General features: G+C 41.8%; 1 protein-coding gene across 1 annotated transcript; it reads left to right on the top strand.

The window, feature by feature from the left end:
* Positions 1–1,217: 1,217 nt before the first annotated feature.
* On the top strand, positions 1,218–15,273 carry cpped1 (calcineurin-like phosphoesterase domain containing 1). The gene is made up of 6 exons (XM_077739259.1): positions 1,218–1,400; positions 2,889–3,107; positions 7,127–7,299; positions 7,605–7,736; positions 7,822–7,948; positions 14,438–15,273. Exons 1-6 carry the CDS (start codon positions 1,337–1,339, stop codon positions 14,662–14,664), a joined length of 942 nt encoding a protein of 313 aa, XP_077595385.1. The 5' UTR covers positions 1,218–1,336; the 3' UTR covers positions 14,665–15,273.
* The last annotated feature ends 2,566 nt before the right edge of the window (positions 15,274–17,839 follow it).

Raw genomic sequence — 17,839 nt, forward strand, 5'->3', positions numbered from 1 at the left:
GTCTAAAAAGTTTCCAAAAGTCCGACACAAATTGTGTCTTTGAACGCCGCACCGTCTAAAAAGTTTCCAAAAGTCCGACACAAATTGTGTCTTTGAACGCCGCACCGTCTAAAAAGTTTCCAAAAGTCCGACACAAATTGCGTCTTTGAACGCCGCACCGTCTAAAAAGTTTCCAAAAGTCCGACACAAATTGTGTCTTTGAACGCCGCACCGTCTAAAAAGTTTCCAAAAGTCCGACACAAATTGTGTCTTTGAACGCCGCACCGTCTAAAAAGTTTCCAAAAGTCCGACACAAATTGTGTCTTTGAACGCCGCACAGTCTAAAAAGTTTCCAAAAGTCCGACACAAATTGTGTCTTTGAACGCCGCACCGTCTAAAAAGTTTCCAAAAGTCCGACACAAATTGTGTCTTTGAACGCCGCACCGTCTAAAAAGTTTCCAAAAGTCCGACACAAATTGCGTCTTTGAACGCCGCACCGTCTAAAAAGTTTCCAAAAGTCCGACACAAATTGTGTCTTTGAACGCCGCACCGTCTAAAAAGTTTCCAAAAGTCCGACACAAATTGTGTCTTTGAACGCCGCACCGTCTAAAAAGTTTCCAAAAGTCCGACACAAATTGTGTCTTTGAACGCCGCACCGTCTAAAAAGTTTCCAAAAGTCCGACACAAATTGCGTCTTTGAACGCCGCACCGTCTAAAAAGTTTCCAAAAGTCCGACACAAATTGTGTCTTTGAACGCCGCACCGTCTAAAAAGTTTCCAAAAGTCCGACACAAATTGTGTCTTTGAACGCCGCACCGTCTAAAAAGTTTCCAAAAGTCCGACACAAATTGCGTCTTTGAACGCCGCACCGTCTAAAAAGTTTCCAAAAGTCCGACACAAATTGTGTCTTTGAACGCCGCACCGTCTAAAAAGTTTCCAAAAGTCCGACACAAATTGCGTCTTTGAACGCCGCACCGTCTAAAAAGTTTCCAAAAGTCCGACACAAATTGTGTCTTTGAACGCCGCACCGTCTAAAAAGTTTCCAAAAGTCCGACACAAATTGCGTCTTTGAACGCCGCACCGTCTAAAAAGTTTCCAAAAGTCCGACACAAATTGTGTCTTTGAACGCCGCACCGTCTAAAAAGTTTCCAAAAGTCCGACACAAATTGTATCTTTGAACGCCGCACCGTCTAAAAAGTTTCCAAAAGTCCGACACAAATTGTATCTTTGAACGCAGCGGCAGAGGCGGGAAACGGACCGATTATCGATGATCACCCCGATTAGCTCCCGCAGAAGCCATAACACCGGCACGAAACATAACAAAACTTTAGAATAAACTACTACACTTTAGAAATTCCATGGCTGAGACGCAGGACATCTTTCTGAGGGCTCAAAATCGGACATTCGGTGGACTGAGTGAAGGTAGTCGCGCTCTCGAGCGGTTTGTTGTTATGGCGTCGATTACGAAACTTGTAAGCTAACCATTAGCGTCCGAGCCATGAAGTTAAAGTCCATAGTTTGCTAAAAACGCACTTTCGTAACTTGTGTTTTTTGTAGAATTAACTTCACCTCCGTGTCAAGTTAAAATACTCTTCTTCTTACATGTTGTTTCGTCATTAAGTATGCTGTATTCCTTCCGCCATTCGACGCATTTTATTGACAAACAAAAGTACAACTGGCGTAATATTTTTTTTCCTTAAAAGTTCCTACAATGTGTTCCGTCTGGTTCAATATTGTTGTTATTATGTTATTTGTTGTCTAGTAATACTTGAATTTCCATTGAACGTGAATAAGAATAGGAGGAATACAAAAACTTGTTAAAACGTAAATGTAAAATCTCCTAAATGACCAAAAGACGAAAAAAAATCGAAGAAAATGTATATAAAAGTACAACATTTAAATGGCTTGAATTCAAATGAAATGGAAAAAATGAATTGAAACCTGAAAAAAAGAAAAGTAATGTAAACTAATCTTTTAACTCACAAACATTGTATGTTTTAATCTCAAGTGAAGATAAATTCAATTCCTGCCATTTTGAAGATTGTTTGATTTTCGTTTGAAGATGTATACAGTCTACTACGTCCAGAGAGTATTAAGTTCTCCTTTCTCCGCGTTCTTGTCGTCTATGTCTGCACGTTTTAATCTTCTTCTTTGTCTTTGAAAATACATATATATATTTTTTTTTCCTGTAAGTGACTAGAGAGACAGCCATTGTTCTATAAATTGCGCCCGGAGCAAGAAAAAGCTTGGCGGATTAATTGGAGATCCCCAATGCAAGCGCAGCAAGTGTGCTCAAATGTAGAGCTCAAATGTTTTGCCATATGCTTTTTTTGTATGTGTGGCATATGCATATGCTGCTATTTCAAGAAAAATAGAGGGAGGCCCATATCGCCTTGAAATGTTGTCAAATCCCATTGCTTTATTAACAGCGACGTCTGCTTGCTTGCTTGCCTTCTTTTTATGGAAAGCGCTGACAATCTGCTCTTTTCAATTAATATTGAGAGTGATTTCCATTTTTGGGGCCGTCCCGTTATGTCATACATGGATTATGCAAAGTACTCACCTCGCTCTTCCACAAGGAGCTTTTTGTTAATCGTTTTTTTGGGGGGGGGTAAGCGTATGAGTTGACTCTTAAAGCTATATACGTGACAGTCATATGCAGCCACTTACACAAATATGACTTTTAATAGAATTCCATGAATACCTAAATATGATCACTTGACAGCTGTCCAAAAATGGACACTTTTGCAGGTCATGTGACTATTTTGGTCATTCCCCCCCTTTTTTTTATTATTTGGCAACAAATTTCAGTCCTAATTTGTGAAAGTAGGAGGAGTTAAACCTGTTTTAGGATGAAATACTTGTCCCCCAATTTTGAGGTTAATTTTATATATTTTTTTTCTTGTTCAGATTTGGAACGCGAATGGACGGGACCCTTCTACTTCATCCAAGCCGCGGACCCCCAGCTTGGCCTGATGAAGGCCTGGCGAGAAGGCGACTGCGACGGCGGCGGTGACGAATGGGCCGAAGAAGTTGAGCTGACCAAGCGAGCCGTGGAGGCCACCAACCGTTTGCGTCCCCGCCCCAGGTTTATGGTGCTCTGCGGTGACCTGGTTCACGCCATGCCAGGTAATGCAAATCCCCCAAAAAAGACAATCGTTGATTGCTAACCAACAAAAAACTTTCTAGGGCAAAAAATGCACTGAAATTGCACTTGGGACAAAAAGTTGTTGTTTTGCATTCATTTTCTAAGCCACTTATCCATCCTCGAGGGTGCTGGAGCTTATCCCATCTAGCCAATTGCAGGGCATGCAGAGACAAAGGACAACCAATCGTAGCTAAGGGTAATTTAGCATATAATTAGCCTAGCATGCATATTAGCGATCCTAATAAATAGGGGAGCGACTTATGATTGGGCACTAAAACGATGTCACGGATATCAGGACTGAGCGACATTTACTCTTTAATGATCTCATTTCCAAGGATCGGTCGCCTGAGTCAAAATGGCTGGGACTTGTATCTGCGTCAATGGCTCCCGGGGTTTGCAAAATTCGATTCCCAAATGGTCAAATGAATGGATGAGTTTTGTGGCCATGTTTCCAGGCCAGGAAGGAAAGAAGGAAGGTTTTGGAGTGTACTCCGTTTGGTTTCCCCGCCAGTCTGTAAACAACATCTTCCCTCATGACAGCCGCTGATATTTATCTATGAAAAAGCGCAGGCCTCCTGGCTATTCTTTGCAATCTTTAGTTTCTAGTCTGAACAAGATTGCAGCTCCTGATCACAGCAGCTTAGCTGTACTTTTCCCTTTTTTTTTCTTCTTTATGCTTTGCTTGCCAATGGGAAACAACAACAGCAATAAAAAGAAAAAGAACACATTTTGCCCTTTGCAATATCTAGGACACAGGTGTTAAAGTGGTGGCCCGGGGGCCAAATCTGGACCGCCACATCACTTGGTGCGGCCCGACAAAGTAAATGAGTTTCTGTTTTAGGATCGAATTCAAATGAGATGTACATTATATTTCATGCTTTTGCCCTTGTAAAATCAATAAGTGCAATTTTTAATCCATTTTTTTCGGTTTTTTTAGTTCAATATTTTGTAAAATCTAAAAAAAAAAATCTTTAAATATTTTCAGTTTATCTAGGCCAGGGGTGTCCAAACTTTTTGCAAAGAGGGCCAGATTTGGTAAGGTGAAAATGTGTGCGGGCCGACTTTTAGCCTGACATTCTTTGAACCATTAACATTAAATGCAAATTAACTTTTGGGGATTTTTTTTAATTACAAATGGCATACTTTTACTTTTACATTTTTTTTACATTTAGGTTTTTACCGAAATCACAAACCACAAAAAATTAAGAAAACTATCAAGGAAATCTAAGTTCTTGTGAAACATCACATATTATTCACTATTATATGCTCACTGTAGGAACAGTGCTGAAAACAAAACAATTATCACTGCATATTCAAACTGTGATTTTGACCATCACAAAAAAAATAATGAACTGAGATTTAAGAATTTATTCAACTCAGAGGACTTAACAAATATCTTGCCTGCACTAATGTGAAGGGTGATACTGGGATCTTGACTGGAGTATGTAGTCCAGGTCTTCATCGCACGCTAACGAGAAAAAGTCAAACTCAGTTCCTTTTGCCTCTAACTGTCTCTTAATATCTAATGAAACGTCTTCAATTCTCCGTGCCACAGTATTACGAGCCAGGCAAATATTGGCAAACTCTTGCTTCTTCGCGGGACAAATTTTCTCAACCATTTTCATTACACAGTCTTTAATAAATTCACCGTCACTGAAAGGTTTGCAGTGCTTTGCAATTAGCGTTGCCACTTCGTAGCTTGCCTTTGTGGCATTTTCATTTGACTCACGGGCTCTTGTGAAAAAGCTTTGTTGTGCCGTTAAAACAGCTTCCAGTTGCTTCACTTTTTCACCGCGTTCGTTCCCAGTTAGCTTGTCGTAGCTAGCATGTTTCGTCTGGTAGTGCCTCTTAATGTTGAATTCCTTGAAAACAGCCACAGTCTCTTGGCAAATTAGGCAGACACAGTTGTTTCGTATTTCAGTGAAAAAATACTCAAATTTCCACTTGTCCTGGAAGCGGCGGCCCTCGCGGTCAACTTTCCTTTTTTTGTTTACATGTTAGAAATGGGCTGGGCTGAAACAATGACGCAAGGGTCACGGCGGCCAGAGTGCGGCCACAGGGCTACTGCCATCTTCTGGTGAAGTGAAAAATAGCTTTTTGTACACATTTATTTTATACTGTGGTCAACAGTGCTGGCGGGCCGTGTATTATTGATTTCATGATAGAGGCCGTGGGCCGGTAAAAATTTGTCCACGGGCCTTATTTGGCCCGCGGGCCGGACTTTGGACATGCCTGATCTAGGCCGTCAACATGGACGTCCGCCAATCTGATCACGTCATCAGAAATGGTAAATTGTGAAGGGAACTCCCTTTGACCGCTTCCATTTTTTTTTCTTGTTGTCTTTTTTCTTGCCTTCAAAGCGCCGCCAAGGGTTGAAGACGAGAATGTTGATGGACTTGTAGATCAAAAGCTTGACCTGGAGGCGCAGATCCTTCCTCCCTTCCTTCCTTCTTCATCCTCCCATTCCAGGGATGCCTTTTGCATTAGTGCTGATACGAGACAAGTTTGATCCTCCAGCTCCTTCCCACTTCTGGCATCAATTTGACACCCATTGCCAAAACTCACACGAGCACTTGGCTTCTAAAACATCCTCCTTTCCACAGCTCAGGATGCATTTAAGGCTTTGATATAGTGTCCACCTGTTAGCTGCACGAACATCAATCTAGGGGTTAAAATCCTGCCAGCCATTGTTATTTGCAGCCCGTTCATACTGTGCTTTTTAGCTGAATTTTGGGATTGATTGAGTGTACTAGCACTAGTCAAAGAGTTAACAAGCAACCTTCAATTGTCACAAAACTAACCAGAAGTCACCTGCAAATGCCCCAAAATCAACAAAAAGTGACTAATGAAAAGGAAGCATCCAAGAAATTCCCCCAAAATTGAAAGAAAATCATCCAAAATTCACAAAAACTGACCTGTAAGGACCCTAAAATGACAGGTTAGGAAAATTGATCTGCCGGTGAGATCAATAGAGGTCCATTTCACTTAAAATGGCCGCCAATGCTAGACCTTTTTGACCCAACTGAAATCTAATTGGCCCAAATTGGGCCCGCTTACCAGAGGTTGACCACCCTGCAATGCAAAGGAATTGAACTCGTCAAGGTAAGCCTGGATTGTGCCGTATGTGGAAATGAGATATGTACTTTCCATAATTAAAGATATTTTCCCATGTCAAGCGAATACGCGCGTTGTGCTGACGGCCAGTCGGGCGGGCGGGCGGGCAGGCGGGCGGGCAGGCGGGCGGGGAATCTGCTGAATGGCCCCGTTTGACACCCATCCCAAATGTGCCTGCCTTATTACAGCATTAGCAGGTGCAACACACTGGCCTCAGCATTTCAAATGACAAGCGCCGCCTAGCCGCCGCCGCCTATCTCCCATTCCAGCTTCATTAGCGTGACAGCCTAGCCTCTGCTCCTCCAACTCCACCGCCACCGTGCTTCGCTTCAATTCCAGCGCCGGCCAGATCCCATCATCACGCCGGAATGATAAATCCACAAAGCCCCGGCCGGCCAAGAGAACACGCCGCCATCGTGTTGGGATAATATTTGCACTCTGCCCATTCTTTCTTCCAAGAAATTGAGTCACGGCCGCTCAAGTGGGGTCGAGGGTTCAATCCCAGGGGGTCCTTGCTGTGTGTGGAGTTTGCATCTTCTTCTACCTGGGCTTGTGTGGGCTTTCTCTGGGTAATTTCATTCCTAAAAACATGTATGCTAAGCTAGCTGGTTGAACACTCTAAATAGCCTAACCCTAGCTATGATAGGTTGTCCTTTAGCTCCTCGTGCCTTGCTCAAAGTCAGCTGGGATTGGCTCCAGCACCCCCGCAAACCTTTGAAAGGAACATATTCTACAGTCTTGTGCTTAAACTGAGTCTGCTCAGCTAGGAAATGCCATGACTTTCATGGGAACTTTACATTTTTATGCTTTTCCACTAAGATAGCATCATTTTTTGTTGCCAGGTTTGATCACAATTGACCTTTTTTTTTGGTTTGTTTTTTTTCAGGCACCCCTTTCCGAGAAGACCAGGAACGAGACCTAAAGATGGTGTTAAAGGACACCGACCCTTCTATCCCACTGGTGTTTGTCAGTGGCAACCATGACCTCGGAAACACCCCAACGCCCGCCACCGTGGAGCAGTACTGCCGTGCATGGGGAGATGACTATTTTAGCTTCTGGGTAAACTCCTATTTTATACCTCTTTGAACTCTTGACGTCAAGGTTACGCAATTCTAAAGGACATTGGAATTGAAAAATCTTCCCAAAAAATGGCCACTTCGTAGTAAACCTCGAAAGAACACTTCTGATGTTTGTATTATATATTTGAAAGTACTTCAAAGGGGAAAATCAAGTAAATTTATTTTAAAAAATGAAGCAATCAATACGTAAACCTCAGATTTGAAGTAGTGTTTGGAATTTGGCCGCCATTTGTGTGAACAAAATCAGACTCTTTACCATTTTTCTTTTTCTTGTTTTACCTGCAGGTTGGCGGAGTTCTTTTCCTGGTCCTAAACTCGCAGCTCTACTTTGATTCGTCAGCCTGTCCTCAACTCAGGGAAGCTCAGGAAAGCTGGCTAGACACTCAACTGAGCAAAGTATCGTCTTCGTCCTCTTCAGTAAATACTCTCCTCCCAAAAGACGTTCGTCCAGGACCGAGGACATTTCCCAAAATCATCCTATTTGTCTTTTGTCCTTGTCCAGAAACCCAAACACGTGGTGGTATTCCAGCACATTCCTCTGTACATCTCCAAACCTGACGAAGAAGACGACTACTTTAACCTACAGACAGAAGTCAGGCAAAAATTGATCCAGCGATTTAAAGAAGCAGGTATGTCTTATCATATCAAATCATTTACCAGCAGTTTAAAATAATCTCGAATGGGAAAAATAATTTAATGACATTTTAAAGGCCCCGAGCATAAAACACGATGGAGAATTACCGTCCGCCATTCTTTCGTTTAAATCTTATTGTAAAACCACTCTATTATCCCATCCTGCAGAGTATTATACTTTAAGATGATTTCCGTCCTCTGTAAAGTGCTTTAAAATCTCTTATTTGAATACCAGTGCTCTTCATTGGCAGCACATTTAAACTGGAGCACACTTAAGATTCCTCAACTAGGGTTGTTACATAAAAAACACACACACACACACACACACCCAGGGAGGATTATTTCACACACAAATATACCCGCGCACACACACCCACATAGTAAGAGAAGACGGCCACAATTGATTTAAATAATGCATGACTTCCTAAAAGTCATTCCTACTGCAAATCCATTATTACGGACTTGGAGTAAAAGTGAGTCTTCAACTGGGCAAGGACACCTAGTCTTACACACGCTAACACGCGCTAACACACGCTAACACACGCTAACACACACTTGTTGGTCACAGCACGGTGGCAATTTTCCACCACGGACTGACGTTCAATGGCCAATGGTGCTCCTTCTCAATCATTCATCAAGGTGACTGACTGCACGGGGAGAGTATTAATTCCATTACTCATCCATTATGTCCGCCCGTCCATTTGACGTGAGACAGTGCCTCCACAAGATGGCTGGCTGGCTGGCCGACATTATGGATTATTCCTCCTTCAAACAAACACTAGTTAACCATTCCAAGGGGACTTCTCTTTTGAAATGCTAAATCCAAGACAGTCCCCAGGCCATCTTTTGTCGCCTATATAATGGTGTCCAAGTGGCGGTTCGGGGGCCAAATCTGGCCCGCCGCATCATTTTGTGCGGTCCAAGTCAATGATGAGTGCCGACTTTCTGTTTTAGAATCAAATTATGATGATTGATGTATGTTATATTTCCTGATTTTCCCCCTTTTTTTAAATCAATAGCTGCAAAAATCTAAATATTCTCATCTAAAATGGTCCGGCCCACATTAAATGACGTTGACTTTAATGCAGCTTGCGAAGTTTGACGTAAACATTACATCCCGGGGGCTGTTCTACGTATACGTACCGCATGCGGGGCGTGAGCCGTGGGCTATACGGAACAAAGGGCTCAATATGGATGGCGTTGTGGCTTCTGCCGACGGGTAAAACGGCACCATACGTCTTCCTCCCGTCTGTCCTCGCGCCCGACGTAAATAAACGCGGCGGCCCGCCGAATTCTGCGTGGCGACGATGAAAAAGGGATGTTTTCGCATTTTATATTTTCGTGTCTTCTTCTAGGCAACATTAAGTGGCCCCTACACAACCTAATGATCTGTAAAATAGTCAAATACAAAAGTAAATAGTCTGCACACACAAAATGTAAACACGCTAATAATAAAAGCTAAATGTGTCACTGCTAATGTATGTTAATTTTCCCCCCAAAATGGTGTCACACGTCTTTTGTGCTCGCCAAGGCGTAAAAATATGTGTGCACGCCTGATGGATTTGTCCGCCACCATCTATATTTTTCGTCTCTCCACGCCACCACAGCTGTTCATCGGGAGAAAGAAAGAAAAAAAGCCACAACGGCAATTAGTCTTGGTCTTGGTGGTGAGCATTTCCGTCCGCCACGGGACGGCGCTCGGCTCGGCGTTCCGGCGGCTCATATTAAGCACGCGCTAATTCGGCGTTACGACTCCCCGTTGGGCTACTTAAGCATCTCGCGCCGTCCCTTTTTTTAATTGCGCTGGCACTTAGCGTAGCTTGGGTGGGATGTGACAATAATTTGCTTGATATGAAATTTCCCTTCCTTGTGTTTTCTTCTTTCCCGACCGACTGCCAATAAAGCTATGGGACAATTAAAAGTAACTTTAAAGTCACACCAAGACTTTCCTTCCTAGCATGATTTATTTAATGACCTTAAAAGACCTTTTCCATCATTCCCCAGGGCGCTTTTACGCCGCTATCGTACCTCTAATCAGTGGAAATAAGTCTGGGCTAAACTTTTCCGTGCACTTTAGGCGGCATTTCAGTGAAAGCTCAAGGTTTCCCGGTCTTAGTTGCTCCATTTCTCTCAGAATACTGGCGTAAAAAGTGGCGTCCCAGTGGAACTCTCAGCCTCGACTCCCACTATAAATTAGATAGAGAAGTGTAATTATATTCCTGCAGCGTTCACTTCTTTCTATAGTGCTCATTTAGAATATTTTCAGCCCGCGAGCATGGACAAGCTAGTTTTTGTTAGCTATGTCGCTAGTTTTTATGCTACAATTATCTGATATATTTATATATATATATATATATATATATATATATATATATATATATATATATATATATATATATATATATATATATATATATATATATATATATATATATATATATATATATATATATATATATATATATATATATATATATATATATATATTTTATAAATGGATTAAAAGAACTGGATTAAAAGCCCTGAATATTCCATTTTTTATAGATCTAAAATTTTATTTTAGCTTTTTTTAAAATATATTTTTAGATTTTACAACATGATTTTTGAAGTAAAAACAGAAAAAATGATTACAAAAAGCACAATTATTGATTTAAAAAGGGGAAAATCAGGAAATATAATATACATCTATACTCTTCATTCGAATTTGATCCTAAAACAGAAAGTCGCCACTCATTGACTTTCCTGGACCGCACAAAATCAGACGGTGGACCAGATTTGGCCCCCGGGCCACCACTTTGACACCTCTGAGTTAACCATTCCATGGACAGTTCTCTTTTGAAATGCTAGGTTTAGGATAAAATAATAAATTGCTCTTATAGTCTAAAAAAATACGTTAATCGGATCGTCCAAAATGAACTCGGGTCCAAAAATTTGCCGTCTAGTTTAGGCTTAGATACGCTGACAGATTTGACAAAAAAAGCCGTCACAAATGAGGACTGGGAAATGAAAATGATTAGGATTGTGAATTTAGCTTCCGGCTAATGGAGTGCTACATACATTAGCTAATTAGCGGGCAAGATAAGGCTTGTTCTGGCAAGTATCTGCTCTTCTCTCTTTCTTTCTTTGTCGCTCGTCTTCCATTTTTTGAACGGGGGAGTCGCATTTATTAGCCGGCAGGGAACTGATAAGAGGCCGCCGCTTAGTCTTTAACCCCGTTGTTTTAATGATGCGCTTGAATCATGCCTTTTGTTTTTTACCCCGCGGCGTCTCTCACAGTATTTGCTATCTGCTCCCGCTTTAAACAAAAGTAGGAGATTTTTCACAATAAAATAGCCAGCTTCGTCAACAGAAGGAACGCCTGTCATTTTACAAAATGACAGGTTTTTTTGGAAAGTCATGTTTCCTTCTTTTTGGAGAGTCAAACTATGGAAAAAGGCCTCTGGAAAAAAACTGATTTAGAAACTTATTTCATTCTTAATATTTATTTCAAGGGTGTATAAAAAACGGATTATTCAGGGATTTTAATCCATTTATAAAAAAATAATCTAAATATTATATCTAAAATGGTCCGATGTGTATTAAATTTCCGGATTTTCCCCCTTTTTAAATCAATAATTGTCATTTTTAATCAATTTTTCTGTGTTTTTAGTTCAAACATCCTTTTGTAAAATAGATAAATAAAATAAAAACTCGCTTTTAATCCATTTATAAAAAAAATATTACATCTAAAATGGTCCACGTGAAATCAAGTTGACGTTAAAGCGGCTCGCGAGCCAACCCGAGTCTGACACCCTTGACGTACTCCATGGTGTCGGGGACATCCCTATCAGAAAGGCTTCTGTTCGTACAATTGCGTGGGTGTTTGACAGCCTTTAATGGTTTTTCTTTTCATGATATTTTCACTCAGTCATTTATCCCGGATGGAGCTTGACTGACTGGCGCGGCGCGTAAAGGTCGCAAGTCCCAGAGGGCCGCCCACTCCAGCGGCACTCCGCTAACAATGCGTAGTAGCGAGCGTCGGATGCCGTTTATGCCGGAGAAAAAGGCAAAATGCTGCTTTGGGATTGGTTCTTTGTCAAAGACCGGCTATTTTCCCAGAAGGGGGACAATCAGCCAGCTGTTATTGACATGGAGGCTTGCATCCAAGCTAATGCTAAAGCTAAGTCTTCTCAAACCCTTGGTGGAGTTTTTCCATTAGAAGGCAAATTGACTCGATTATGATCAAAACAGAATGAAAGGCTGTGCTTTTTATTGGTGTAAAATTTTAGCTTTTGAATCCAGTATGCTAGTTTTTCATGAATATGCTTATGCTAGTCAATTTGTATTCCTGTCACCCACCAGTTGAAATCACAGAGCAGCCTGCCTTCAGGCGGGAGGGCACAATTATAACCTTTACGTCATTTTTGGTCGGAAAAAGGTTGCTGATTTATGCACAGACGCTTCCTCGGCAATGAATACACCATGTACTTACATTTTAAACAGAGAGGAACTTTTCATTCATTCATTTTCTGTCAATTCTAATGCCATTTTACCCCCAAAACTTATCCTTATTGTAGCTAAAGCTAACAGCTAGCATGGCCACAATGTTAAATTCCAGCTCTTTTAGAGACAACCAAACTTATGTTACTTATTTTTAATTTTTAAATGTTTTTAGTTGTCCAACTTGAGGAGAGGCGTCAACATAGTGTCTTTTGTGACATTTATCTTGAGTACACATAGTAAAAACAGTCAATATAAGCTTCAAATGAGATGTTTGGCTTTGCTATCATTTGTTGTTGTTGTTTTTAATAGGCATCAAGGTTAAAAATCTCTATTTGCATCCCTTTAAGCAGGTATTATTGCAGTATTACTCAAGACCGCCTCTGATTTGAAGCTAAGTGCTCTGCCAGTATATAAATTCAAGTCTATAAGTGAGAATCTTGGTTTTTATTTCATTACGGATGGACAATTTCATCACCTTGTGGGAATATACAAATTGATGACTGTAGTGTGCGTGTACATTCTGCTTTGGTTTTGTGCTCAGGCGCCAGCCAAATGCTTTATGGAAGACACAAAGCTAACAAAGTCCCACATGCTGGTTTTGCTGCAGTGGTTCATCAGCGGAGCGTTTTTTGACGGCAAGTCCCGTAAAACACGGGCTAACGGCCCCCGTTTTTATTTGCCGGCCGGCCGTTTGTTGATCCCATCAAACACTTGTCTTGCCGTCCGACTGAAAACGGGCCGTCGAGTCGACAAAAATTCCACTTTTATTGGACTTGGATGAATTATTTCAAAACATCTTCCACCTTTTATACCTCCTATAATTCTAGTCATTCCATTCAGATTGGAGTCTGTCAACACACAAAAATAGTCTTGCAGAAAAATCCTTCTTTTTATTGCAACCGTTGAAGATAAAATGAAGATTTTGCACATTTATCGCCATTTTTTGGACTATTTCAAATGTTATCTGCACCCACGACACTTTTTAATCCACACTCGAGTATAAGCCGCAGGCGTGTGTATTGCATTATGGGATATTTACACCAAAAGACATGCAGCTTATCACCATAACATTACAGTATTAGTGTGTTCTGCTGCGGGTTCATCTGTAATATTTCATATTAGCATTTCAAATACCCTTTCATGCAAGAAGTGATGAATACCTTGTTTTATGGTTGGCTAGTTCATAAAATGGTATGACAAATATGAGTATTCGCTGTCCAAGAAAACATCTTTTCCGCAAGTAATGCTAAAAACTAGCGAAATTGCCCTGAATCATCACGTCCGCCACTCTGCATAATAAAGCAGAATAGGAAGGTGGCCTCATTTATAGGAATTTTTTTTTCATGAGAGCCCGCGGTTGCGCATGATGGACCATTAAATAATAAATTGGCCACAGTCTACCCACAGTTCAGCCCATGGATGCTTTTTTCACCTCTCTTGAGACCTATATTTTGGGGAATTAAGACAACTTAACAATTTCAAATTTTATTTATTGAGTGTTGCATTGTATTTCTATTTTCAGGGTGCCGCCATCTTACCATGGGATAACAACTCATTAGACCGCTACTATATATCGATTTAAATACCACGTGTTATGATTTTTCTTACGATTTTTCCCTTCAAAGACACTTATTTGTGCTCCCTATTAAAACCATGAATATGGAGGTGAAAATTATGAATCAGAGGGCGACTTATATGAGGGAAATTGTCAAACTTAACCATTTTACGGCCATTTTAAGACAGCTAATATGTGAGGTAAATCCGGTCAATCCAGAAGGAGAACAGAGTCACTTCAGGTTAGCCTATTTTGGTCTGTTTAGCTTGAAGTGTTTGGCTTTTTGGCTTTCCCTCGGCGGCGCTTTAGGTTAGCAAAAGCAGCGCCCGCCGCAAGGTCGTAGGTGGCGCCACTCCAGCCTATTTTGGTCGGATTTCCCGTGGATGGAGGACGTGAGCGCCAAGTCATGACTTAACTTTGTTTTTCTGTCTTTCTTTCTGCCTTCCAGGGGTGTCGGCGGTGTTCTCCGGCCACTACCACCGGAACGCCGGCGGTTGCCACGACGGCCTGGACGTGGTGGTGAGCTCGGCCATCGGTTGCCAGCTGGGACAGGACGTCCACGGCGTGAGGGTGGCGGTGGTGACGGACGAACGGGTGGTCCATCGCTACTACAGCCTGGAACGCTTACAAACGGAGGGGTTGGACCAGGATCTTCGGACGCTGTTGCGGGCTTGACGCCCATCCAGGTTTTGTTGCAACTTTTGTCTAATATAAGCCAAATAACGTCAAATTTGTCAAATGTGGGCAGTGTAGACATTTTTTTTCTTAATTTTGGTGCCTGTTCCAGACAAATAGACAATAAGAAGCACACAAACTTATTTATATTTATTGATAAATGCACTATATATATTAATCAATCTAATCGGATTGGACGTCTATAATTGTTAAGGCCTAAATGGTCCAAATCTAGAAAAGTTATTCCAAAATAGGTTAAAAATGGACACTTTGTTGCAATAACGTAGTCAGGTTTTGACAAAAAAAAAAACGCTAAAGTCCAATTTAATCATTCAATCATTTACTGCAAATTAATTGGATTGGACAAGAAATGCTTTTTTAGCATCGACTTGAACAACTTGATTCCAAATTGCATTTATTTGTGCACCAATTTTGCCTTTTTGTTTTAAATGAAATCAGCCTTTTCAATTCCTCATTTATTGACGTCTGGGTGATCTCTGCTAATCTTTCACGTCTGATTGGTCGGCCATTCTTACTTGTAATCCTTCAGAGTTCATTTGTTTTCTATTCTGAGGATTAAAATGTCATTTTGGCGTTCAATCATCAAAACTGTTGCGTCCTTTTTTGTTTTTGTTTTTTTTCCCGCGCTTTAAGGTCAAATGAACTTAACAAATTTTGAATCCTTTTCCTCTGGGATGCATGAATTAATTAATTGTTATTAAAAGCATCATTATAGGCCCCGCTTCCAGACCTGGAAACAAATTTGGAAGCTGAGACCAATCCAAAGTCCAAAGATAGAATAGAAGAATGATTTCTTAGCGCGTCTCAAACGTTTCTATGGAACGACGGAGACCGGCGCAATCGCCGAGACGGCGTTGTCGTGGCAACCGTTTTGCAACACATCTGCGTGGCGTGCGCACAGTGCCACAACGCCCAGCGAGATGGCGAATGAGCGAATAAACCGACCAACAAACGTTCCTTGCTTAGTTTGGTGTCCGTCAGGGATAAAAAAAAATGCCACTTATTAATTTAAAATGGGGGAAATCTGGAAATATATACATCTATACCAGACATGTGCAAATTACGGCCCGCGGGACTCATACAAAAGTTAGCCCACCCCTGATAAAAAAGACGTAGCATCCCATAAAACTAGGCTTTCATTTGAAACTATTCCACAAAAGTTAGGTTTTCATAAAGAGCAATACTAAGTGTCGTGTGAGTGCAATCAGTGGATTGACATCAGCTGCTTCTTCTTGCCCAACCCCCACTGCTTCAAGTTTGTCAGTCAGCTCAGTCGGTCGCTGCCGGACGGCTTGAGCCAAAAGCTGCCCCCACCCTCCTCTCCCACACCATCCCAACCCCCATCAATTCAACTTTTTCACCTATGTATGTGCCTTGTCATCTTTGCAAAGCGACCCCTGCCTCCTATAAACAGTCAGGAGCCAATTCAAGACTTTCTTTTACCTATTTAAAATGTGTGCCATCAAAGTGCAAACTTTGGACCATTTTGACTCATTTAAGAGCTCCTTTGTTGAATGATATTTCACTCATTTCATTCTACACAGCTGTGTAATGATGAGAATAGAGGCTTTTGATTTGATATACAGGCATAGCATCCCATAAGACTAGGCTTTACTTTCAAACTATTCCAGAAAATATAGCTTTTCATAAACAGCAATACTAAGTGTCCTGAAAGTGCAATCAGTGGATTGGCGTCAGCTGCTTCTTCTGCCCAACCCCCGTGGCTTCAAGTTTGTCGGTCAGCTCGGTCGGTGGACGGCTCGAGCCAAAAGCAAACTCCCTCCCTCCCCACCCACACCATCCCAACCCCCGCCCATTGAACTTTTTTACCTATGTATGTGCCTTTGTCACCTTTGCATAGACACCATGCCTTGTATGAACTGTCAATAGCCAATTCAATACTTTTTTGACCTATTTCAAACGTGGGTCATCAAAGTGCAAACTTTAGACCATTTTCACCCATTTAAGAGCACTTTTGTTTAATTATATTTCACCTATTTCATTCTACACAGCTGTGTAATGATGCCAAAAATGGCTTTTGATTTGATATAAAGGACTAGCATCCCATAAGACTAGGCTTTCATTTCAAACTATTCCACAAAATGTAGCTTTTCATAAAGAGCAATACTAAGTGTCGTGTGAGTGCAATCAGTGGATTGACATCAGCTGCTTCTTCTTGCCCAACCCCCACTGCTTCAAGTTTGTCAGTCAGCTCAGTCGGTCAATGCTTGATGGCAAAAAACTGCCCCCATCCTCCACCCACACCATTCCAAACCCCGCCCATTGAACTTTTTCACCTATGTATGGGCCTTTTTCACCTTTGCAAAACCATCCCCTGCCTAGTATAAACTGTCTGGAGCCAATTCAAGACTTTTTTTGACCTATTTCAAAGGTGGGCCATCAAAGTGCAAACTTTGGACCATTTTGACCCATTGAAGAGCACCTTTGTTGAATGATATTTCACCCATTTCATTATTCCCAGCTGCATATGATGCAATGTCATTTGCGGACACCCGACATCAACCGGTGGTGTCAGCACTCTTTCCGATGGGGAATTTGACGAAATAGCCCCCTTTTTTTACAGTGTTAAGATAAGTGGTCTGGCCTTTAAGATGTTTTGCTCCCGCTCTATGGGGAGATTTATTCTGGTGCGGCCCACGAGAGCGAGGAGCTGTTTATCGATCCGCGAGCCGTGTTTCCCGCTGATCGAACACGGAACACGCCGCCGCCGCCCGTATAAGCACACTCCTGGCCACTCGGGCCCAGGAAATGACATAAGAGCACTTTAAGCCGCCGGCGACGTCTCGCGAGGACGGAGATCCGACTCGAGGATGGGATGGCCGCAGACGGCGCCACTCAACTCGCCACTTAAGCATCAAGGACGTGCGCCAGTGTTCGTTTTTTTTTCGTGAAACGCCGACAGTCGGCTTTGTGAATTTATCCCGGCTTGGTTATTTTTCCTTTCCTCCAAGCCCCATCAATCACGGCTCAAAGACACGACAAAGAGAGAATATATTTGGCCAAGCAAATCTGTTTAAAGCGCCAACGTGGGCGTGAAATTCCCCATTTTTCAGACGATAAATCGCACCCGTCGAAGAATAGACGGCAAAGAGTAATGTTCACGTCGCCATTTTTATTTGATCAGACACCGAGA

This window comes from Stigmatopora nigra, chromosome 18, assembly GCF_051989575.1.
Source record: "Stigmatopora nigra isolate UIUO_SnigA chromosome 18, RoL_Snig_1.1, whole genome shotgun sequence".
NCBI classification, from domain to species: domain Eukaryota; kingdom Metazoa; phylum Chordata; class Actinopteri; order Syngnathiformes; family Syngnathidae; genus Stigmatopora; species Stigmatopora nigra.

Coding starts and splice junctions, on each gene's coding strand:
- cpped1 (XM_077739259.1), top strand. CDS start 1,337: ATGGCTGAGACGCAGGACATCTTTCTGAGGGCTCAAAATCGGACATTC. Junction 1,401..2,888: donor ATTCGGTGGACTGAGTGAAG/GTAGTCGCGCTC, acceptor TTTCTTGTTCAG/ATTTGGAACGCGAATGGACG. Junction 7,300..7,604: donor ATGACTATTTTAGCTTCTGG/GTAAACTCCTAT, acceptor TTTTACCTGCAG/GTTGGCGGAGTTCTTTTCCT.